The sequence below is a fragment of the Manduca sexta genome, chromosome 21 (assembly GCF_014839805.1).
Source record: "Manduca sexta isolate Smith_Timp_Sample1 chromosome 21, JHU_Msex_v1.0, whole genome shotgun sequence".
Taxonomy (NCBI): Eukaryota; Metazoa; Arthropoda; class Insecta; order Lepidoptera; family Sphingidae; genus Manduca; species Manduca sexta.
In genome coordinates this window covers 131,611-158,409 of record NC_051135.1, presented here as the reverse complement: position 1 = coordinate 158,409, position 26,799 = coordinate 131,611, and the positions used below count along the sequence as shown (strand labels likewise).

At 34.8% G+C, this 26,799-nt stretch overlaps 1 protein-coding gene across 1 annotated transcript in view; it reads left to right on the top strand.

Moving 5' to 3' along the window:
- The window catches only part of LOC115447709 (progestin and adipoQ receptor family member 4), a 62,005-nt gene extending 39,355 nt beyond the window's left edge, over nucleotides 1–22,650 (top strand). The window contains exons 3-6 of the mRNA XM_037441065.1: nucleotides 9,600–9,703; nucleotides 10,162–10,299; nucleotides 16,806–16,946; nucleotides 17,905–22,650. Of these exons, the coding sequence (XP_037296962.1) occupies nucleotides 9,600–9,703; nucleotides 10,162–10,299; nucleotides 16,806–16,946; nucleotides 17,905–17,970 (449 nt within the window). The 3' untranslated portion in view covers nucleotides 17,971–22,650. The remainder of the gene's footprint in view (nucleotides 1–9,599; nucleotides 9,704–10,161; nucleotides 10,300–16,805; nucleotides 16,947–17,904) is intronic.
- The last annotated feature ends 4,149 nt before the right edge of the window (nucleotides 22,651–26,799 follow it).

Sequence of the window (26,799 nt, the reverse complement as noted above, 5' to 3'; positions counted from 1 at the left end):
TAAACATAACTTCTAACTTCATTTTCTGAAAAGGGCTCAGAAAATATGGAAATAGTGCATCTAATGTTTGTCGAACATTCTGTCTTATGTCGTGATAACAAACTTATTACATTATACGACACAATTCCAGACTAGAATTGTTGACTGAGAAATACACAGAAACGAATTAGTCAAATCCCAAATTTCACCAGTTTCAGGCTACTATTTGATCTCATGAAGCAATTGCTTAATAATTATTATTTTTTTATAAAAATGTATATAAATGGCGTGAATAACGTAAAATTCCGTGTTAATGAAGTTTATAAAAAAGTATTCGCGCTTTTCCTACTGTCTCTGTGTCACAAATAAGCCGCCGTGCGCGACGAGATCTTTCACAAACTTTATTTTACTTCAAACCCGTATAAATCGCCAACTTAAGGAATCTGGAATACAAATTACCCAGCCGTGGTGAAGTTTGACAACCAGATCAAGTTTACGTCCCGGTTTTATGGTTGAGACGTGAGTTGTTGAACTTTTCATTGCTAACTCATCTACCTCCGTACAAGTACTAGAAAACTAATAGTATTTATGTGAGCATGGTTTTGTTTTATCAATTCATAGAAAATTATTACGTTTTTCAACTTTATATTTCCTGAAACATGTGTTCATAAATATTCTGCGTTATGCTGCAAAACCTCTGCAATACTAATCAAAAACTTTTTACCACTTTTTATTTTATTTTCATATAAACATTACCACTTCACATTCAGTTCAAGGCTTCCATCACATTTTTCATCAAAAAAGCTGTGATCAATATCGGTGAGCGAAGCAATCAAGCTGTCGTCAGTGTGGCATACAAGACACAATAGGTTTGCGCCAGGGCGCGGTGGCAGGGCCAAGGCCGCCCGCCATGAGCCAACATATTGCCCTGCGACTTGCGACTGTGAAAACGCGAAAAATGTGCTAAATAAGGACGCCGGAGGACGTTCACTGACAGCCCGGAAATGTGATATTGATTTTTTTTTTAAATTTCGTTGAACTGAAATGTCTTAGGTAAAAGATGAAAGGGGATTATATAATAAGGGATTGATTAATGATTTTAATTTTGAATTGTAAATATTTATCAAATTTTATCAAACTTAATATAATCTTTATTTTTGTTCTTATTTTAATAGGTATCTAGGTCAACATAATATTTTTTAAAAAAAACTGCAGTAGAGCTGCAGTACTTTTACTAATTTTGTATCACTTCCTTTAAACCTAACAGAAGCTGATACTTGGTTATTGTATTGTAATTAAGGTTATCCTTTTACAGCTGTTTAGGTATACTGTACGCAAATTCGTAAATAAATAGAATAAAGAAATCCGATATTGTATGTTAGCACCTTTTGGTAATTAACTATTACTGATGAGTCATAAAATGTCAAACTTATCCAATAATTATGGCCAGTCATTGTTCTGAGCATAATAATTATGACATAAGCTATTTCTGACGTGGTTTCAAATTCCCTCAGTCGGTTATTATTGAACTTCAATCGCGTATCGTATCGGAAGGCCATCCGTCACGACCTGCCGGTCATGGCGATTGTGGTAATAAATTACTTTCGGACAAATGGGAAAAAACATGTAACAACATCGGAATTTATTTATTGACTAAATTCCAGGGTTATTTGCTTTATATGACGTATTGTCCTATACAGTGGATTCTATTTATTTTATGATTCTATAACAAATAAATCTTTCCTTCTTTTTTATATACCTTCTTTAAAAAGTTATAAATATCCAAATTATTATAATAATGTGTTTTTTACAATCGACACTCGCTGACGTTAATGAATCGGAATTGTTAACTGGCTGAAAGTTCGTCGGTAAGTCATTAAAACTGAATTGCGGATTCGTGATATGTCGAATGTCGATTAACGGTCGAGGTATCAAGGCTTTACCAATGTTAGTTTTCAACAACGGCTAATACACGATGTATGTCGTACAGTCGATCACAAAAGTTTAAGAAACGCCAAACTTCAAATCATCTTTATATATATATTTTGTCATGACTAAAATGACTTTAAAATTGTTTAGGTCTAATCTAATATGAATTAGATAAAGAAAAAAACTTTAGTTCAAATTCACCTATATATGTATAAGTGATACGAGTTTTGAATTTGTTCATATATTTTAATGGTAAATTATTCACCGTGTTTACAACTCTACCTTTTTTTTTTATTTCAATTCCACATTCATCGATCCAATAAAATAAGGTCAATAAAGCAATAGATTCCATTTCAAGGAATATACGAAGCAATACGTGATAATATCAGTTCACCCAGATATCCATCAATTTACAAATCGAATAACACAGCTGTTCTTAACAAAAGACATCAACGGTCACTTCAATTTACAGTGTCCGTAAAAATATAAGGAATACTTGGTAAAAAATGTTTTATCTTTTAAGAGTGAAAGAAAGTGTTCATTTTCAGTCGGCGATTTCAATACAATAGTACAAGTCGGTGAGTTCGTAATTTGTTGCGAGGGTGCCTGTGATGCGCAACGCCGCGTGCGCGCTACGACCTAACAGCGCGGCGTATTGTAAATCAAAACGCGGCATAACTTACAAGAGATAGCTATTTGCATCAGCATAAGTCTTATAAAACTTCTCTAAGTAATTACATTATAACTGAATATTTCAGTTTTTACATCAAATGCTATACTAAACATTAAAGCACTAATCTTAAACATGCTCAATGCTTCGATACAGTAATTATATCATTTAACAATTTAAGAAAATTATAGTACCGCATAGTAAAATCCACACAGTCCAAGTTATTGCCATAAATTGTCTTTAATAATATTACGTATAAAAAAAGAAATGCATTGGCTATAATATACCGAAGGTTATTTAAAGTCTTTCCTCTGTTAATTAAAAAATTCTTTGCGCTGCTTTCTCGAAGTATCGATATTTATTTATCGTGAAGCAACTTCGACACAGAAAGTGCAAACATTTTTTTATTTTCACCGAACTAGGACGCTCTACAATAAGCTTTTTTTGTGAAGTGAACTAGTGAATAAACGAATCACTATTCTGTGCCATTAAGGTCATTGATTTTTCGGTAACAAATTTAACATTAGAAACGATCGGCGCTAAAACAAACTGCGTGTCACAAATACAAACCACTGTTTTGTATACAGGGTTAATTTGACATGCGTTATTAAATAATAATGTCTATTCAAAAGTATATAATTCGCAATAAGTTTTTCCTACTATAGATGCAAAATAAAAAAAGTGTAGGTATCAAACAAAATAATGCCACTGCTACTATTCTAAGAGAATTCCTCGTAGCGGCAACATCACACTTTCAGTCAGAAATACACACACACCATATTCTCACTTAACTACAAAATTAAAAAAATATGAGAAAGTACAACCAGGGTTTTGGTGAAAATATTTGCTATTCATAGAAGATTCATGGCAGGGTGTTAGCAAAGGTAAAGAAGAGTATGAGGTTTCATTTATTAACGCATTATTATAATGACTATGTATTTATTCATACATTATTGTTAACTCGTGTTGAACTCTTGTATTAAAAATAATAGCCTGTAGCACTTAGGGTTACGCTGCAAAAGCTATTACAATGACCAATATTTTGTCGTCATAATTTTACATAATTCTCGGAACGTGATCGCTGTCCAGCGTGTCAAAGCCATTAAATATTCACTGGCTGCATTGTTTACTTTCACACGAAGGGCTCAGTGTAATACATCTTCGCTCCGTACATTTTCACTTTCAACATATTCGTAAGTTGACACATATTTGGTGTCATTTGCATGCAGACTCCATTTGTCGCATACTCACTTGGAGTATGATAAAATATGTAACATGTACGAACACGTGGGTCAGCCCTTTTAATGGTTATTAGGAATGCTTTCTAGGTTTATTTTTTTATAGAGAGGTAAATAAGTTACATGTAATATAATATGTTAGTAAAATATTAAGTCAATTGTATTAGAAATACATTTTACTTTATCCTAATTAATATAATGCTTTAATACAGTGATGCTGAGCTGGTTAGATTTATATTATTACCAAGAGTTGGTAGCGGCTTCGGCCGTGTGAAATGTCTCTCCCACAACAAAAGTCTTAAAATCACTGCACCGATTCATAATGCCGCCAGAATAACACCAGCATCTACCGATATATGTATAATACATCAGATTATAAAACATAATTATTTTCCAGGGGAGCAAATTCCCGAGACAACAAACAGCCTATGTGTTGATTAACAATTTAGGACATGATCTGTCTATGTGTTAAATTTCATACAAACCGTTCCGTTGTTATTGTGTTATTTCTAAGAAACATCCAAACATCTGATCATTTCATAAACTTTCGTATTTATTAGCAAGAATTAAGATATTCAAATGATCATAACGCTGCATCTACTTAAAATTATATTACACAATAAATTCCTCAGTTTTATATTTTATATCATGTTTCGTTATGATAATATTATTGTGAACTATCGCTGGTGGGTAATAGCTGATTTATGTATATTTACAGTTAATTAATTTACAAACTGAAGTTTCGATGGCTAGCGCATTATAACATTTACAAATTTTGTTAAATAACACGGATTTGATAAAATACCTCGCATCTTCTTAGGTTAACGGTTAATACGTTATGTTTTGCAATCGATCTCCGAATTGCATTTAATTATTTATTTACACTTTGTACACATGGATTACAGGCGGACTTAATGTAATGGGCATTCTCTCCCACTCAATTTAATATTTGAGTCTTGCATATGGCGTAACATATTTATACCAATTAACAAATAAAATTGCTTATAATATATTGAAACAATTTATAAAATTAGAAGCGTGAACACTATTGTGTTTCCATAATAGACTATTATCATCGAAATTTGTTGAAAATAATAGGACGATTTGAACAAAAGCGTCAGAAGTGTGCCACTGCGCTCCGGCTAGCCACATTCAATTTCTGCCAAAAGCTGTCTATTGGGCATCACTTCATTCAATAACGACGACTGGAGACATTTGTCTAAATGTATGGAAGTGGTCATCAATGTCTGCACATTCTCGTGTTGTGTTCATTATGTTCCTTTTCGTGTAGAATTCTGTTTTACATTTATAGTTATGTATTATTTTTTCAATCATCGTGTTACCGGAAATATTTTCGCTAAATATTAAGAGTAATTAATTCTTAGTTAGGTATTATTTCTATTTAAAGATACAATAAAGACTTTTAAATTAATAAAAACAAAGAAATACAACAACAACATATTTTATATCTTATTATTAAACATCGCATTTATAATATTCCGTTAGAACCTCTTTTTAATCATTTACACACGTCTTTAATTTTTTTTAATTTAAAATTATTAATAATTTATGATTGTATTTAATTAAAAGACGTTGATTTCTTATAACTTGAAGACAGCGTGTGGATGCCGCTGCCGCGCCGCGCCGCGCTGCGCTAAATTACTGTGCTCGGGCTCGTCCCCAGCTTCGCGCTTTAATATTCCACTACATCACACTAAGACTTGTATTTTGTTATTTTCACTTTATTTCATACCTACATCCCACTGTAAACAAACAAAAAGATCTGCTGATGAGAGCTTGCTAAATGAATTCACTCAAATAAGTCTTCTTATCTCATTTAGAATAGATAGTTCTGTTCTATTATTTTATTTTAAAGTTTAGGTATCCAAACAAAGAACAAAATCAGTTTAATTGCCAATTTAAGATTTTAAATTATTTTTGACTATGAATATAATCAATGAGTCATATCGGAGTATTAGGTGGCGAGTGAAACAATTGAATGCCAGATTAACACAAATATATTTAACAAATACATCTCAATTTATAGGCCGTTAACATAAGGTATAATAGAACTTAATACAATAATATGTGCCCACTACAAATGCGACATGCGGTTTGGTTTTCTTCATATACACGTACAAACACTGTGAAGGTTAATGATATTATTTAAAAAAAAATACGATGTACAGTCAATGCTTTTCTCATAAAAATTATAAAACAAATTTTTCACGATCCGTGCGTGGTACAGACAGCAGTAAGCTCCACGGGCCAATGGATATAAGACAGGCTCTAATACGATTACTTCACCGCATTCACACTTCGCCCTAATTCCACTAAGGAGATTAACTATTGATGAGATTTCCATTTAATTTTGATTTTCACTTAGATCTATAAGAAACCCTCAGTACTATTTTTAAGAAGGAATAATAGCGTAAAGCCAGTCGCTTACGCTGGGGCAAGGTGACCTCCTTTCATCTCTACATCATAACTCATACCAGTAGAGAAATGCCACAAGGGACCAATATAGGCCTATGTTCCATCGTAGTTCTGGGTAAAGATTATTTTGATTTGAACATTAAAGATAATAATAAAATCTGTTGTGGACAAAACAGCATCGAGTCCCAGACGAGTGGGTTTGTTATTCGCAACAACACTCTTGGGGGCTGTAACTGGAAAAGTGGAACGCATTTGCCGATTGAAAAACGTCTCTTTTTCATATATCACATCTTGGATTATTTGTGCCGCGGCCCGTGAAGTACACCCCGTACACACTAAACTGTGCTATACTTATCGCATTATAATATTAAGAACTGATTTTTCAATCATCAGATAAAAGTTATTTGTAGGAATAAAACACAGACAAATTAATAACGACAGTGATATGTAATAAAGTTGTCAATTTATCTCACTTTAACATTCAGTCAGGTTATAATTTATGTTATGGATAACTTTTATCTGACGACGGAAAAATTCACGCGCAATTGCTATTTTAAATTTATTTATTAACGTTGGCTTATTCCAAGAACTTGTTTGTAAAATTGAATTTCATTTACTTGTATAAATAACTGTTAAAAGTGATCTCCTGCTGATCAATATTGAATTGAATTATCTTGCAACAAAACCTAAAAGAAAACAAAACTCAGATCCGAAGATACCAGTGGTACGCGAAATGGACATAAAAGACAGATTACACTTCTGAATGGATTGTGGGTGGACTCCGCACGTCACGCAAAAACGAATTACTAAAGATTTAGTACCGCACGGCTAACACATTTTTTCTCTTTGTGTTGCAGAAAGGAATAATGTGCGGCAAAGCGCTTTCAACACGACCGTATTGGTCTAATAAAGTAATTTTATCGATCTGGTCGCTTACTTGCAATATACACAAAAAATGTTAATCTAACCAAAATGGATCAGTAAACGCAATCTGGGCAGTGTAAGGTCAGTCGTTAAAAACGTATTCATCATGTCGACAACGTGTATTTTATTGACAGCTGGCTGTTACTAATGACCCAGGACCTGCAGAGAAATTACAAGCAGGACGGACGATTAACTTTCCTCATTTGTAGGTTACGAGCGCTGTGATTCTGTGTATCAAATACTGCCGATAGGGTGTTGTTGCGTCCCTATCTATGTGACTTTACGGTGTACAATAAGATATCAATACGTGTAATGTGTAATTGTCTTTCTACATCTTCTAACTTAGCCACTTGAGTATAGTCTTTAAGTATGTGACCGGTGGATACATAAAGAGGAAACGTTAAACATAATAATAAGTATTATAAACTGTACCGACGAAAATAACAACGAAATTAGCATGTTTTTATAAAAAATTATAGAAGGGAAAGTAAACAGATGTGCAGAAAAAACACGAAGGATTTATGCAAATAGTAAAATTAGGCGACTGCCTCGCTAATAATCATAATTTATGAACGCTATTTTAAGCCGTACTTAAATCTTTTAGAATCAAATATAACGGTAACTGAATTTATTTTGCATTTTGTTCGACACTCGTTTTTATAGCTGCATCCATTGCATTCTGTATAATGCAGTACATAAAAGTGAATGGAGAGTGCTCGTTGTAAATGAAAACATGAGAAATGTTACTTTAGACAAGTTCGTTTTATAGTTTACTTCAATTTGTGGAGATTGTGAAAAGTTTCGTTTTAACTGTATGCCGCGCGGGGATCCACTAGCAGTTAGCGAACTCTGACGGATTATTTATTACGGTTCGTACTGTTTAAACTTGGCTTTATTTATGTATCGTTTCTCTTCGCCTTTACAACTTTAGTTTGTTGATGTACTTTATACAGCGTGGGCGGGTATCTAAGCTGTTTCGTTTTTTATAGTTTTGTTTTTATAAAAAAGCTACTTTAGTAGTTTTTCTACATGGATTACTTTGGAGTTTATCTTAAGCTTTTATTTCTTCAAGAATATTTGCTAATTATAATTCCAATACTTACATAGTCATTCGACAGACAATTTTACTCTAATACGTTTAAAGGCAAATATTCGCTGATAATTTTATTATTACGTTGTTTAAATATAAACATGGTGCTCGTATCGCTTACTATGTTTGTACATTTTAATAACATAAGATGATATTAAAGTCCGTCGAGGAAAATCACCGAAGGCGGAATAGTACCGTTTATTTACATTGTTACGTTATAAAGTTAAAGTCGGCAATTCATCTCTTCTATAGTTATATGTTTCAGTCCGCGGTGGTAGGCAAAAAAAGAGTTTAGTACAGTTCACTGTACATACAATATCAACTTATAAACACGCTAAATGATGCAATCCTTATTCGATCATCTAAACCTCGTCTCTATGCTAAAGTAAGGTTTACAACAGCCAGCCTGTCTGGCGGTAGATCTAACAGCATTACCGGTGTGCGTTTCGCCACCCGGCACCGCCCGCCCTGCAGTAACAGATTAGTTTATAACGTCTGTTGCTGCTGTGATATCTTCCGCGCCGTTTATATCACTTGTTACTGTTTCTATTGCGGTAAATATGTTGTTGGTGTTGATTTATGTTGGAATATATATGTTTTAAATGCTGATGAATTAGGAGTTTGATGATAATTGTTATTGAGCCGTAATAAACATTAGTGATCTTAACGTATAAAAACAAAGTTCCTGATTTTTAAACATTACTGTATACGTAAATAGCTAACGTACTAAGATACTAACTGATGTAATTATTATTACTACTTAATATTTAAATGTTATGATAACTTAAGTGTCGTTGAACCTATCTGGCATTATGGACCTCACGTATTGATTTGGCGCTCAGATCCAAAACATTGTGTCCATCATATTGTCAAGTATGTCAAGATTTTTTTATAATTTTGAACGTGTTGTTTTAGTAAGTAGGATTTTAATAAAATATAGTTGCTGTTGAAAGAAATATACTTACCTATTATAGGGTAAACGTGAAATTGGTAAAATTAATTATTTTTAAGTAGACGTGACAAAGTTACCCCACTACATCTGATGGTAAGTGAAGAAGGATACTGATAGTGTTAACTGACTAGAGATGAATAGCCCTCGCCGATCGCTCTCTTATGCCGGACTTTTTAAAACAGAATATCTTTACACAGGCTGATCCCGGAACGCGAAACACTTACGTGAGCCACTATGGTCGATTTTACACATTGTATCCATACATCCGCCTGGATAGCGACTAATGGTAGTCGGTATCCAAGGGGATGAAAATATCCTACCACCAACAAGAAGTTTCTAGACTTCTTGTCAGAGTTCTCAACTGAATGGTTATTGTATCAGGTGCGATCCCGATGGTTACGGCGACTGTGTACTGCGCGCCGACGCCGCTGCGGTACGCCGCGCTCACCGTCTACAGCCTCGGCTGCTTGTTAGGTCTATATAAGGTATGTAAATTCTTATGCTGCACTGTATACATTGCGTATATAAAAGTACCATATGTAAAGTATTATTGTGATGAGTTTGATGAACCAGAAGTATACCTACCGTGTGTCTCCCTATCTTTAAGCCCTAAAGGGCCAAGCCACGAAAACGAGCTAAGCATGTTCAGCGCAGCAAAGTACGGCAAGCGGCATTGTGTCACGCATCCTTCCTTTTCCCCTATATCTAACTCGCTCAATCGCAGCTGCTGACACGAAACCGCTCACAGTACCACTCGGGTGGCGGCTTCTTGGCTTGACCCTTAGGGAATAGAGACGTACCGCATTTAAGTTTACATACCTATCTACATAATTGAGAAACAGCATAGATCTAATGACTGGCAAACGAATGAAATATTGTTACAAATCATAAAACCTGGATGGCAATAGTCCCTTTTAACTGACACGTAAGGGCGTGATTGCAGGCGATGCGAGCTTGGTCGCCGTGGGAGCGGAGACTGTGCTTCGCAGCGCCATTCTGCATGCGACTGCTGCTAGCAGGGGCGAGGGCCGCCCGTCTCGGAGGGGGTGACCCTCATGCTATCCTGCACGTGTTTTTGCAGGTACGTGGCTTTATGCAAGATATGATGAGGTGTCCATTAAATAAACGGTGTTCGGCAGCTGTTACAAAAGTAAAGGCAAAGATAAAGTTCATTTGTGTATTAGAAGACGGAGTTTGTGTCCATTGAACTAATGAGGATTGATTGATTGTAAAGCATGTTGTTACTATGGGGGTCAGAAGCCTACTTACAGATTTCGTGATATAAATTAAACTCCTAAGATGACCGATAATAAGTTTGTATATGAAAACTTCATGAGTACGTAACAAAAAGCTGATTACTTAGATGGTAGTAGTAACAGATTAGTGAACATACTGTACTAATATACAGGGTCATTTTGACATTGCATTATTAAATGAAACCACATACTCGTCTTCACCTTTGCTGACATTGTGCCAAAAATCATCCATTAATAACTAATATTTTCACCAAAAATCGTGGTTTTAGTTTTCTGTATATGCACATTACTTTTATATAAGAGATGGTGTACACAGCCATGCAAGTGTTAATCTAATAATTTATGGTGCATAGCGGCAAAAAAAGAAACAACTTCCAGATGGAAATATCAACATAATAAAAACGTATCTTTAAATTTGTTTTAAGAATAATTATACAAAACCATAAAATTAAAACTACTCAATATAAATAACTGATAATTAGTACTATGGCATTACTTCTTAACTCAGAGGTTAGGTTAGGTCAGAGCCTACCAATATCAGTGACAGTGGGTTCGTCCGATGCGTCATTCGGAATAGCCTATACGATAAACTGACTACTGACTACCGCGCTGTGGCATTATCATGCCTAATTCTACGTCATATCTTTGAAGTTATTGTTGCTAATTGACACTTGCACTAAGTATGAAACACTTAAATTGCCCGCATCGACATTTTTTTAAAGTGTAGTAAATAAAACTTTAAATAAAGAAGCCCGCATCGACATTTTTTTGAAGTTCACGTACATAAAACTTTGAATAAAGACTTGTTTTCATAGACTCTATATACACACTCCATAGCACAGCGAACGTAGAATCTGTGACACAAGACGAGGCAGATTTGATTCGGATCCGAGACAAATGTGCATGACCCGCGTGGACGCGACCAAAGGAATTCCCTCATGTATACCTCGCCATACTCTCAAGTGAACTTATTAAAGTATACTTGTTAAGGTTATAGCTTAAGGTCCATTTTCATACATTTTGTTTCACCTTTAATCTGGGTAACTAAACAAGTATTGACAAGTAAAGAATTTAAATTCACGTCTAGTTAGTGATCACTAACTAGACGTGAATTTAAATTCTTTACTAACTAGTGATCACTAACTAGACGTGAATTTAAATTCTTTACTTGTCAATACTTGTTTAGTTACCCAGATTAAAGGTGAAACAAAATGTATGAAAATGGACCTTAAGCTATAACCTTAAAGTAACCAGGCCTTTATTGTATTCGACAAATAATATTCAATGGTTGTACTCAACAGCACGTAACACATGTTTAATCAAGGGAATGAAATAAGCCGGCCCCGGAGTTAATAACCGCTGCAATACTTGGCAACTGGCAAACAGCCAACGACAAGCGAAGATGGGCCTTATTTATCGCACCAATGAAAGTGATGCCACAAACACTATACTAATACTATGAGTGTAAGAACTAGAGCAAACAAAGCGTGGTCTTTCATGTTGTTGAGTTGACGGTTATGGATTTCTATTAACGTCTTAAGAATCTGTGTCTGCCTACTTCTTAGGGGGTAATTGCGTGATGCGTTTTCGTTTTATCAGGGGTAATTCAATATATTGGTAATGAACATAATAAGCAATCTTGAATAATTTCTTGCAAAATTACTTTCAGCTATTTAAACTTTACAGTGAGGTATTAAAAACATTGAAATGAAAATTCATTTTATGTGAATATTTTCTTATCCATAATAACACTTAACACTTTTTCTTATCCTATTTCTTATCAATTCTACTTAATATTATAAATAACGCATAAACTTAAAAAGGTTTTTAAAAAAATACCTGAAAAATACGAGTTGGACTCGCCCACCGAGGATCCCGTATAAACTTCATAGGCGCATTAAGAAAGCATCTAACATTATTGCTCAAACGAAAGACAAACTAGGTTAAGACACACTTAACTTTACCCTTCAATCTCTAGATACGGTTATTGCACTAAACACAAATAATAAGTTTGTAATAGTAAATTCGCGTTTTTGTTAGGTATTATATTTTTTCTTTACATAAATTAGATAGATAGATTAAATTTTATGATTGAAGGTCAACGCACGCTATAGGGTTTGATTCTTTTATGAAATCGCAAAATATGCAACATAGTCGGTCATATTGTTTCTTTCACGGTTGAAAGGGATTGTAAACCCGTGTATTTCACATGAATTACAACTTATACTTACATGCGTTTCTGGAAAAAAGGGTCTTGACATACAACAAAGTCATTCTATGAGGGTTTTTGTGGTACTGAACCCAAATATAGCACAAATATGGACCAAGCATTGAATTAACATTTAGGTTACTTTTAAACCGGATAATTATGTAATCGAACTTTTATCTCGATTAGGGATATTCATGAAAGAAGAAGCTATGCCTTGTAAAAATATAGGTGCATAAGTAAATAACACAATCTATGTACCACTATAGCATAAATGGCGGCCGGTGGATACGACAAATATTCTACGAAACAATAAACTATATTAACTAGACAGTCAATCGTAAACCAATTAGCTACACTTCACTTAAAATCTGAAAGTATTTGCCTCATCGTACGATTAAATAAAAGCTACAATACATTCAATTTTAATAGAATGTCTCATAAAGACAATAATTTACTTGGAACTGCGCTAAAATAGATGCTCTTATTGTTCAAAACATAGCTCGTTACGAAAACAAGAGGATTTAAATGGAGCGCAATAAAGGCCATATTTCATACGACGTGCATATATAAAACAACAATTAAAACATATCATCTCTGGGAGTAGGCATTGTGTAAACATAAATTAATCCTCGTCCCTTTCAAAGATACAATAGGGCGGTGGCTGGCGGCCAAATGACGCCGGGCTTCAGGGCTCCCGACTCCGCCCCGGGCACGAAGGAGCCTCTAGGACGCATAATAAATTGATCTGAGCCCACCGCGCGCAGTAATCATTCTTGTAAAGCTATTAGGTCACTGCTCTCTCGCGAGCTATATTTCGTCGCTACTATTCTGGAATAGCTACCGAATTAAACTCTTATGAAGGATTAAATAAATATTTAAGAGCATTGTTCTGTTTGCATTTTTAAACAACATTTTGCACGAATAAGTCTAACGCGAAATAAGCTTAAACTTACCGCGTTAACATTTCAATAATTAAAATTATAAAGCAATATACATTTCTCATTAACTTCGTTATTCAATGAAATAACAAATTGCTTCAATGTTAATTGAATTTTTCATATGTTCCTACCACGTGATTTGATCGTGTCGTTACTAGTCTTAGTAAGTCGTATATGAATACATTTTATCCTTGTTTACGCGGAAAACACGAATTATAATTATAATACATTCCAAGAAGCAAAAATGTTCGATAATATAATAATAGGTATATTCCTTTTACTGCGAGTGTTTTCCTGTGGGACCAGACCGCTAACTTGGAGGTTGCTTGTCTTCAATTATATGCGTACGGTGGTTCATCAATGTTGAAAGCACGAATCTAAGTAAACGAATTGCTTAGAATAATGATACATAAATGTGTATTATTATAACCCTTACAATGACTTAGACATACGTACTTCCTTGAATATGTACATTACCAGCAAATTGTGTAACTCAACATTGTATTTCTAGCAACGAACAATAATTTGAAAGCTTTATTATGCATTGACCACTTATTTAACCTATACACATATATTATATTTATCTATACTATTATATAAAGCTGAAGAGTTTGTTTGTTTGTTTCAACGCACTAAGAAATTACTGGTTGAAATTTAAAAACCCTTTTAGTGGTGAGGAACCCATTTATCGAGGAAGGCTATAGGCTATATGACATCACTTTTTGACCAATAGGAGCGGAGCATTTATGAAAAATGTTGCAATTACGGGGAAATTGTATTCCTTTAGAGCTTCCTTTGCGTGCGCTGCATAAACGGTTAAAGTTACACTACAATCAGATAATACGGCATTGTCCCTCTTAAAAAGTTCTAAAATCCTACTAATATTATAAATGCGAAAGCTTGTGAGGAGGGATATATGTATGTTTGTTCCTCTTTCAAGAAAAAACTATTGAACGGATTTGAATAAAACCGTACAGTAATTTTAGTTATACATCAAAACAACACATTGGCTACAATTTAAAATGATTTTTTGTAATTTTGTCATTATTATGACGATACATATCAAGCATGTCGGAAAAAATGCTATCTTGGCGTCTGCTGCCTAATAACCGTTCGAGTTAGACAAAAATGATGTACCGTAGGATTGTTTGTCTTAAATAGTTCTAAATAAAAGTCCACGACAGCATATCTACCTTTTATATCGAAGCCACTATAACCAAAATAGTGAGCCATTTCTATCTATCTGCATGTTATCGATTTCCTCAAAATCTATTGAACGGATTTTTATGAAATTTCGTATGGGAATAGGCTACTTTCTCCCCCGGGAAAATTTATAGCGGGAATTTTATCCCAGAAAACTCCTTGAGCCGGGCGAAGCCGCGAGCAAATGCTAATATATTATAAAACAAAGTCCGCCGCCGCCAGTTTGCGTGTCTGAACGCGATAAACTCAAAAACTACCTAACAGATTTCGAAATGAAGGTTGATATGAAAATAGTTTGACCCTGGGAAGGACACAGGCTACTTTTTATCCCAGAAAAACATATGACGGGACTTTTATCCTAGAAAACTCTAAAACGTGGGCGAAGCCGCGAGCAAAAGTTAATAAATATATCATATAACGAACATAGTTGAGCGCCAAAACTTTGGGGTGACTGCTGTCTATGTGCCGTCGTAGCGGTTGCTATCACGTGAGTAATTCCTCTAAGATATATATACGAAATATATGACACATAGGACAATACTCTTCAGTCATTTGAGACAATAGATCGCACAAATACTATCTTCATCATCATCATCAAAAATATAATCAGTCGCAGGATGTCTACTGCTGAACATCGGTCTCCCCCAAAGATTTCCAGAACATTCTATAAGTACTATATTATGATTGGTGTATTTAGTACGTCAAAGTTCTACCGCCTATTGTGCTGATCTAAATCACGTAATACACACTACGAACTGCTGACTACTAATATCTACAATTGACCGGATTGTAAGGAAATCTATAAAACTAGCTTTTGCTTCAGGTATCCCTCACGTGGAAGTTTATTAACGGACTAAAAGACCCGGTGTGCATTTTACCGAACTAGTAGCCTAGCCTGTATGGAACTGTATATCTTATATATGGTCATTAGTATACTAGAGTCTATAAATTCCAAATTCATAGATTTAAATACGTAGTTGGCATTAATGTAGAACGGTTCAATCCATGGCAAAAAGTCAAAACATCTTCTCAATGCTACGCATTTACCTATAATATAAGTAGCAAAGTAGGATAAGCATTATTAGTTAGAGTTTTACAGTGTACGCATTAAATAGGATTCAGTCGAAGCCAGATTATAGTGTAGTGCCGCGTAGGTAAAACATAGAAATGAGTCCATAATTATAAGGCTTCAGCGACCTGCGCAAATGCATAATTACCTCACTCCATACGTTTACATCGAATAAAGCATTTTTAAACGATGCAATTAAATACTGTTCAACGTATTTGTTTTTTCAGTACTCAGTACCAAAAATTTCTTCTTCTTCTTTTATATTATGACTCCAACCGTTTATCTGTTGGTGTTTTTGCCTCTGTCAAATAATAAAAATAGTGGATACAATACAAAAAGTAAAAACTATTTGATAAACACGCTCACGCTCTGCCTAAAATCTCAGATTTGCTTTACTAACCAACTTCAAATTGTCTTCTTGACCCGCGTTGTCTTATTTGATAGTCTTTAAGGAGAAAAATAGAAAATAAAATATATCAAAGATTTATTTAGTATGAACCACGATGTCGAAAAACTAAAAATAGAGTAAAATTCCTGTTCTTTTTTGCCATTTTTTGCAGATGTATGAACAATTGAAAGCAGTACTAATATTCCACTAATTATTGCTCACGGCTTCACACGCGTTAAGGCCTTTTCCAATACAAAAGCCGCTAAATCACTATATATACATCTGTTTAAAATTTTTAAATATTTCCTGCGGAAACAAATTACCGGGATACTGCTAAATAAATATATGCTAATCAAGGACATGATCTACCTGTGCGCCAAATTAATTCCAAATCCGTTCAAGTCTTTCTACGTTTACTTGTAACATACAAACATTTTCACAAATTTTCGCATTTGTAATGTTAAGTAAGGAAGAAGTAAGGTATGATTAGAAAGCAGCACTTATGTACTACTATGTGATTCCAGGACGCAGTATCGCTGGGCGGCGGCGTAATCGGCGCGCTGCACATCCCGGAGAAGTGGTTCCCCGGCGCGGTAGACCGCTGCCTCAACTCACACAACATCATGCACGTGCTCGTCGTGCTCGCCGTCTACTCCATGCACCAGGTTCATGCTCCACTCTACTTTAACTCTCGCTCTCTGACCTCGCCCTCTACGTCACCCTATTACTGAACAATACTTAAGATAATTATACCTATAATTGTTTGTGAATTTATAAACTTAATTTGTGAACTAATTTGATAACAAAAAACTCTCTCACCCTTACTCTACTTCATCTTTCACCCGTGGCTCTCAATGTGATTTCTTTTACTGGAATAAGACTCAAATGGTTCTAGTGTTTTTTCTGGAATAAAATGTTGCGTAGTTGTTTTCCGGCACGTTAACTATTCATATGTATAAAATTATGTAGATTCGTTACTTAATTGCTTATAAAAACTGTATCATATGAAATAACCCGGTAACGCCACCACCCGGACTACGCGCGGTGTCTGATGATAGTCTAATGTTCCTTTTACTTATCTAATGTAAAACCGTATGTTGTGTCACTGTTGTTCATGAACATTCATCTTAATATCATGATTTCAAACACGATGGTAAGGAAAGGTCACAAATTCCAGACTTCGAGTTGATAGTACGCAAAAGAATCACTATGCCCGATCCGGGATTCGACCCCGGTAACAGAGGAGTAATGATATCGCAAAATATCATTTAAATATATAATATTATTAATAGATACTTTTAGTAGTACGCAGTGGGCAGGGCGCATAGCTCGCAGACTTGACGGCCGATGGGGCAAGAAGGTTCTAGAGTGGTAGCCACGAAATGGCAAACGCAGCGTCGGACGGCCATCTACGAGGTGGACAGATAACCACACAAAAGTCGCAGGAGATCGATGAATGCAGGCCGGTTCCAGTAGGTCGATCTCGAAATTTTTGAGGAGGCCCATGTTCAGCAGTGGACATCCTGCGGCTGATGATGATACATATATCTTTCTATGTGTCCTACTGTAGGCGTAAGTTAAAGATTTTTTGTGTATAGATATCGATGGGCTCGTGGTTTGCAGGTGACGACCCGCGACCTGGCGTGGATGTCGCGCGTGGACTGCCGCGCGCCGCTGCGCCAGCTCTGACGCGCTCCGCTCCTCTCACGCCTCTAACCACCTCCCGGTCTAGCTTCTCACCAGCCCGCTCACTGTCGTCTACAAACTGCTGTCACACCATACAATGCAACACCGGACTACATCAGATATAACTAGTCACGAATTAGACGCTTAATATAATGCGAGGTCGTCGGAAGGTATAAGGCCGGTTTGTGGATTTGCGTCAACGTGAGTTCCAATACTTAGCCAAAAGATGAATACAGCAAGTTAATAATAAACGACGTACTTGCCAATAAACAGTAACAATTAAATGATTAAGCTTATTATTCTGAGCTCGTCATCCTGACGCGTCAGATGTGAGCCTTATAAGGTTTTATGATCTCGCTTGTAATATTTCCACGACACGCCACGGCTTCATAACAGAAAAGATAACGCGATGATGCCAACTCAATTGAAATTTCGCAAGTACAAGAGACGGACTCTCCGTGACTCCTTTAGCAATATACTGTATAAGTTCTAAATATCTAATTACAGTAATTATCATTTATATTGACGCAAGTCGACAATTAAGTTTGCAGTAATTGCGTGAGGCATAACATAACAATGTTTATGAAAAAAGCAATAGAATTAATACCTACTTGCGTATATCTTGGTAATAATAACTATTGAAATGGTCGAGAAATGCGGGAATCCTATTTTTATTGTTATTTTGAAAATTAAGGTGCCATTTGAGGCGTTAGTCAACAAAGTTTTTTGCGTAAAATATAAACGTTAAATATCAGAGATTGAAATTCATACAAAAGATTCTGAAAGAATATTAGAAATTGTTTATTACAGATATTTAGAAGCCGTTTTCATAATTTATTTCGTCATTACTGGTAAAATGAGTATTCAACGGTCACTATATCAAATACTATTGCCGAAGCTATCCAAGTTTTGAAACTGTCAGTTGGTGACGGCAATCGACATTAAGAATCGCAATCACAACGCGACCGTTACTTCAACACTAGAGCAAATTGGCTTCGATAGTAAGAAATACAATTGTTAGGTCGCAATGAATTGTGACTCAATAATCTTGATCGTATTTCTAAAGTTGTCACTCGTGTAAATCCTATGTCAAGGCCAAAACGTCAATTAATATTTCAGTTTGGTCTTGTGGATAAATGAGGATAATGTAGTATTGCTAACGTTGGGGACTCGGCCCGGTCGCCAGAAGGTGAACATCAGCTCAGACCACCTCCAGGCGGTAGTCATAAGGCATTATCTCCGCGAAAACAAAAAAATTGCTAACGTATGACAAACATATCCTATTGCATGAGGACTCAGAGATTTTGAGCGTTAGCGAATACGGAGAAATCAGTCTTATTATTATTAAACGTAAACAGTCATTGGTTTAAGTTATACAGTTAAATTGACACAATTATAATAACTAAGACTACTTCAACGCCTAGTCAGTTATACTTACCCAATTAATCACTTATTTAAATGCATAAATTGGTAAATTTAGTACAAATAATGGTCTGCATGCAGCTTGGCCACATTCCTATAAGATTCAGCATTAAGTCACTACTCCATAAATAGCTACATTACTAGCGAGCTAAACTCATTTTTTGAGAATTAGACACACGTCATTTTAGGTGTAAATTGTAATATTTTTTCCGAAAAACAATTGAACGATGGTATTAAAGGTAGGCAAGTAATAGTCATCGTTACATTAATAAAAAATACAATGGAAAATGATTCCTTGATCTACGGAGTCCCATCTGAGTTGCTCATTTTGTTTGTTGCGTCCAAAAGAAATATGATAATAAAAACACACGAGAGATGAATTTTGGAGGCACTAATCTTAGATTAAGTAAAATATGCACAGAACGCGTCACGACGCCTTTTAACTGATTAACATAAAGTTGTTTTTGAACAATTTATCCTGTCGACATTATAGCTACGTGCGGCACATCATATAATGCATGAACGAAAAAAACACGTACGAAGCATTAAGAGTGATTAATCACTTAATACCAAGAGGGATATTTAAAGCCAAGAGAGCAATGTGCACAAATAATAAATTATTCTAGAGTATTAGCAAAAATTAATGAATCAACGGAATACTTAAATTAGTGCCATTAAAAATTGCCGAAATCCTAACAAAGACGATTTCTTGACAATATCACGGCCTAGACATTACATTAACGTAAATTAGGTAATTTCATCACGAATTATGATTTGTGACGAATACAGCACATGTAATGCTCCAGGCGATTAGTAGCCATTCTCAAACAATAACTAGTTCGATAAATATTAGATAGAATTCAGTTATTTAATAGGAATAATAATTAGTGCGATAAGCTTATCGAGATACGTCATTACTTTAATGCAAACGAATCTTTAAACTTTATTAGAGTTAGTTGAGATAATAGCAAAAGCAATTTACGCCGCCATCTTTGAAAATTAGATAGATCTCGCGTATTCACTCAATTAAGTATTATTTTAGTCGTTAGGTGTTTTGTTGGATATAAGGTAAACTAAATAATACTCTAAAGGCTTGTGATTAGCAGTCATATCGATATAATGGTCGATAAAGGAACAAAAACTCAAGTGATCACATTTTGTGTCGGCACTCAACCTTAGAGCAGTTGGTAACCAATAACGTTTACAATTACCAACTACGAACTTTATTGATTTGGAAGGTTAAATTTATTAAATATTCCACGTAAAAATGTTGTTATGAAACGGCTAGAATGAGTGTCGTTATCAAGTTCTAATAGTAATGATTATGAATGGAAGCGTTCAATGACCAATCGGTTGAATATTTTTATATTCTCGGTGTTGTGTGCTTTGCAGCTTTTATACAAAGACGGCGTCGCGAGTTAAACTCATTTCTCTTGTACACGTCCTCTCCACTGTTCGTAGTTAGATGTAGAGATCGGTCTAAACGCAGCCGTAGTTCCAATAGTTATAATAAGTAGTTACAAGCAATAATACACGACATTCGTTGAGAAATTTGACAAAAGTAGGCGCATAAACGTTAGTGCAAACGGTCGTGGATTTTTGTTATGTGAGTTGTTGAACATTTTTATCGCATCTTTTTGATGTACCTATTTGAATATCTACTTTTGTCAAAGTTCGATCGTTTTAATGATTTTTTATGTACGGCGTAGTGTTTTAGATAAAGCGAAGTGTTCTTCGTGTATTTCCACATGACTGTGGCAGGACTCACGCGAGGCTGCCGGCCGCAGTAGCGCTCTCTCGCCCGACAGCGGATTCCTCGCTGAACTTATTCACAGAACATGATCATTTAGTTTATATTTTTCGAACGCAATATATAAAATGATAACAAATAATAAACATATTTTACGATTGTTTTTCTGTGTACCGCGACTAAGGAATCGATTATATTCAGAGAATATGTCGAAGTTGATATACACAGATGTTATTTTAACTTAGCGGCCAGATTACTTTGTTGACAGATATAACGTAGGTAATTATTTGTAACTGTTTACTTGCATGGATGTTAATTATTTACACGGAAAATTTTTATTTACCAAAATCAAATTTTATAGATAGTTGTAGATCATCAATTCGAGTTCATAGATGTATAATTTAGATATCGCTGTAAGGTTAATTATTATACTTAATATACAAATAAACAAGTTCAGTATAAGCGGAGATAGCCGTAGCTACTTCAGTAGCGATTGCACATAGCTTTTATTGAGGTCAGTAGATAATGAGTACATTGCTTCATGTCAAATGTTTGTGATGGGCAAAGAAAGATGGCCCTAACGCGGTTCACGAAGACCGCTGCACACTCGCGGGTTCGAGCACAACTTGCCTGTGTCGAGGCTATTGGTCCAAATCACAATAAATATACATTTTATCGAGATTCGACAATTCGCATGGCCACGACTGCCAGAAATTATGAAATTGACCGTCGGCTCATTTAATTTATACGCAACAAGAGAACCGACTTAACTCAATGATGGAATAGGACAAAAAATAAGATTTATTATAAAAAAATAACTTTTATTACCATACATATACAAGCATTGCGGATAAATACTAATACAGTAAGTTACTGATGCAAGCATATAAAGTACACGGAATTCACAATAGTATTCACGGCCATGTTACCTGCCTTTAGTCTAACCAACAAATATAAATAAGAATACAATTGTTAAAATTACGTAACATAACGTGATTAATTGAGAGCAATATGACAGTATTTAGAAACGTTTAAATTGTAAGTACTTTATTTTTTAATTTCTTAGGGTGTCAATAAAAAGACAACAATTTAACGAATAAATGCATTAGCTATACAAATATTACGGATGTAATGTACATGTTCAAATGAACAGGTGTCTCACCAATTCACTTCTAAAAAGAAATATATAAGTATATCAATGTAATAGACAACAATATCATAAAATTTTCGATTACTAATCAATACATACGTATGTAAATTGTTTATCGGCTGATATATGACAAAAAAAGGAGTTATAAATTCGTTGTATTCCACTTAGCTCCTAAAATGAGAGAGGCCTGTTCACAATTGTTTTAAGTAAAATAAATTATACTCGTTTTTTATTGACAACCAAAGGAACATAGCGAACATTTTACGCAATATTGCACTTTATCTTAAAATTGTCGAACATTGATCAAGATTTCTTGAACGGTAGGACGTTAAAGAAAGTATTAAAGTTTATTTGAAATCATTTTTTGCTGTTTTATTTCATGAATACATCTCTTGGCTACTAACTGTACCCTGCACTGTTTATCTTTTCATATACATGGCTACATGTGATATTTACAAGTTGTAAGTATAATATTTTCCGCTCGTGGCAGTCTAAACGAAGCTTTAAAACTGTGAAAAAATAACCCTCATGTTTGAATAAACTTTAAGGAGTACATAAAAAGGACAAAGCGAATGCGAATGTAAATGTAAACATGTTAACTTCAAGATATGAATACACGTTTTTAAACCGAAACAAACAAAAATATTTAAAATAAACTAGAGAATTTGACACGAAAGTTATCGCTATGTGGTCTCTCAACTACAAGTAAATCTAAGTTAATTACACCGTATTATAAATTTCTAATAATTTTCAGGCACTGTCTTCCAATTAGGTAGATGATTGCGACCAATGACATTACTCTGCGACTGCAATATAAAGCTACAGTTAATTAATAATTTATTGTGACTTTACTACTGCATTTCATGTGGCAAGCGGTTAACTAATCATTTTATTTAGTTTTATATAAAAAAGAAGGTAGGTAGGTAAGTACTCGACAAAACTTCCTTTTCGTGGAATAATCTAGTCCGTTATCATGTACCAGTGCAGTGTTGTTGCAAAGGATATCTATTTGTAAACAGTAAATCAACTCATAAGAAGTAAGAACCTACATTCAAAGGTCACGTATACGTCAAAGGTTTTTACACAGAACAAACGTAACTTAATCAGTGGAACTGATCGGGAAATTTTCAACCAATATGGATGACGTACTGATTCAATAAAAACTTTTATGCCACGACATACAACTTTTTTGTGAATTGCAGTTGGAATAAAACGTATTTTATATTAAAAATTTTAAACGGTGATTAACCTTATCCGAGTTTTATCGACCTTCAAAATATTTGTTTATCCTACAAAATATTGGCTAGTAAAACGCTATTTAATAACTTTTATCGAGAAGGGGGTCCACGATTAATTTAAAACCATATCAGGGGCGAATCCTGCCAATTCCCCGGTACATCTGTCTTACTCTATCTATTTTTCTAATTTTATGTTTTTATTCTCTTTTTATTACTATGTGCACGTTATACTGTTTCTTTCTTTTACTTTCTTTCACTCCCTCGTCGCTATTGCCATTCGTACGGCGCGGCGACCCGTAGCGCGAGTCTTACTCATGACTCTTATCTTCCCCGTATCCGCTCTCGAAACATATTCAGGGTTCCGGGGACGGGGATGCTGAGATTTCAATTCAACTCACTTATAAACTTACTAAAATCTGCAAATTATGTTTTTACTAAGGTTATCTTCAACTTAATTTGGCAATTAATTCGTTTATTTGATTATCCAGCGTTGTGTCTCACACACACAGACTCACGAACGCACGCACACATACTAACACCGTTTATCCCCGAAAGTGTAGGCAGAGGCTCCACTGACATAATGACATAGGGGCCATCCTATCGCCATATCGGGCATACGGGCAATAAAACCCAATTCTAAGATAACTTGTTTTAAAAGCCACGTTTTTTGATTAAAAATACCAGTTTACTCCACGTCATCAATTTACAAAATGACTTATATGACTCATCATCATAAATTTTTAATGCGCAGAAGATCGTTAATAAGTATTAGGTGCCAATATCAAAGTATACCTACATAGAATACAGATGCATACATCTAAATATAAAATACTACAGCTTGTTCCTCGAGGAGAATATAAGAAATATAAGTACATGCAAACCTAACATAATATACATCTGCAAGAAATGTCGTGATTCACTTTTTTAATATTATCGATTACGTAGAATTTACGTCTTACGTTAACTTAAACCACGACTAAAATTATTTTTACAAAAAAGTATAAGGATATAAAAATTCTTAGAAAAACTTATTATAACGCGGTAACATAAGTAAGTTAGTTATATTTATTCGCATCAAACGACTCATGTCTGTCGTTGTTCTAGAGCTTAGGATCTCAAAACTTATTTCGTCTACTGCCCACTTTGCAAATCAGTAATTTTCTAGTGCCCTATACTATTCCATAAATACTCTATTTTAAATATATCTATCGTGTCACTTACCCTTTTCTAAGTTAAATATCCTATCTTTACTAATATGATAACTGTGAAAGTTTGTGTGTTCAAGCTTGTTTGTAATCCTTTCACGGCCAAATTACTGAACCGTTTTGAGTGAAAAAGTGGTATTCCTTTATCGCCGAAAAATTTCTTCGACCCTTTCCGCCTCCATGATAGCCTTCGGTGCTCACAAGAGGACGTAATCCTCTACTTTGAGAAAGACTGCTCTAGAGGAAAAAAATTAATACTCTAAAATTATAGACAAATAGAAATGGACTTAGTTATTGCATATTATCTTTCTTGTGTCTTGGATGCAATTAAACGGGACCTTTACCAAGCGCGAACAAATCAATACTAGAACTTTATAAAACTAAAATCCACTTTCTATATATAACTAAGAAAAGATACCTATTCCAATGAGGAAACTTGGGTGTGCATTTAGTACTACTTAATAGCTTACTGTTTCTATAAATAGTACATAACAAAGAGCCATTTCCCATAAGGTAATGTAAAAAGATCGTAAAACAAGAAATTATCTGTGGGCACATAATTTTCAAGTTCACCATTTTGAGGGAAACAGTTGACGCAAGACTGTACCCGCATGTAAAATATTATCTTTTATTTATACGACACATCGCCGCACTACCAGTAAATTGTAAAAATATATCCCTAGCTTGCGTAAATATAAGTTAGTCTACCAAGGGAATCGGAATACCGAAAAATACAGATTTTCACGAATGGTCAGAAATCCCGGTGCTAGATTTATACCTTCCCTTAGTATAGGCCACTCCTGCTTATGCATTTCTATTTTTTTGTGAGCAAAAAGAAGGTCCCTGATTGGAACAAATTTATAGGGAACATGTTTTTTTGTTTAACAGGGTGCAGGAAAAAAATAAAAGGCCCTAAGAGAGGGTACACAAAATGTCGCGCACAAAATTTTCAGAAAGTTGGTGTGACCCACCTTCCTATTTTCCAATATGTCACCCCTATACCGCTGATGCCTCTAAGTCGCGAACTATTGACTTGAAATCCAACATCGATAATGCCTGACGTCAATCTCCGATAACGTAAAAACACAACACACAATATTGACTGATTTCAAAACCGAACCTAGAACTTCCCAAACCACGAGCCTCAAGATCAAGGAGGCGATAAAAATCTACAAATTTACACCTCACCTAACACATAACATAGCAGTCTATTGGAATAAACCTTTTCATACATTACTCTTATTTAATTATTTATAAGATAAACTCTTATGGATATAAGGGTTAACTCCTAAAAGGATAAACCAAATAAAAAGGTTCTTAAGGAAACGGGTAACCTATTAACTCTATTATAGATCCCTGGTAAGAAACGAATACCTTTTTTTTCATTCTGCTTGATTAGTTATTGGAATTTTTGGATTCGTTTAAAAAATATAGACAAATTACAATATGGCAACTTGAAAAACTACTACTGAGAGGGTTTCGACCTTAGACAACCACGCTGGCCTAGAGCGGGGAGGCAGTCTACATACTTTCAAAATTCTTGTTTCAGGTAGGGTAGCTTGTTTTAGGTAAGGCACTGGTGGGAGGTCTCTCATATGTCAGAGTCCGCCTGGGTAGATTCCACCGCAATGTCTATTTCTGCCAAGTAGCAGTGTGTAGTCACTGTCGTTTTACGGTGTGATGAACACTGTAGCCAGTATAACTTCTGGACATAATAAGACTTAACATCTCATGTCTCTGAATGGCGAGCGGAGTGGAATACCAAACAATACTTTGTAATACAAGATTTTGGATGGTGTTTCTACTGCTTACGAACGTTCGTATCGCTTACCATCAGACCAAGAGCATGCTTGATTCGTCATTAAAAATCAGAATCAATCAATCATTTCTTGAATACCAATACTTATATAGACATTTAGCTTCTTTTTTATCCAAGTAAGTACGTACAGTGAGAATTTTGTTCTAGTAAATGTCTCCAGAAGTGAAAGATAAAAAACCGCGGATACTTGAAATAGATTATTTAACTAATTCTGAATAACGAGAGAAAAGTATTTAATTTATATCGAA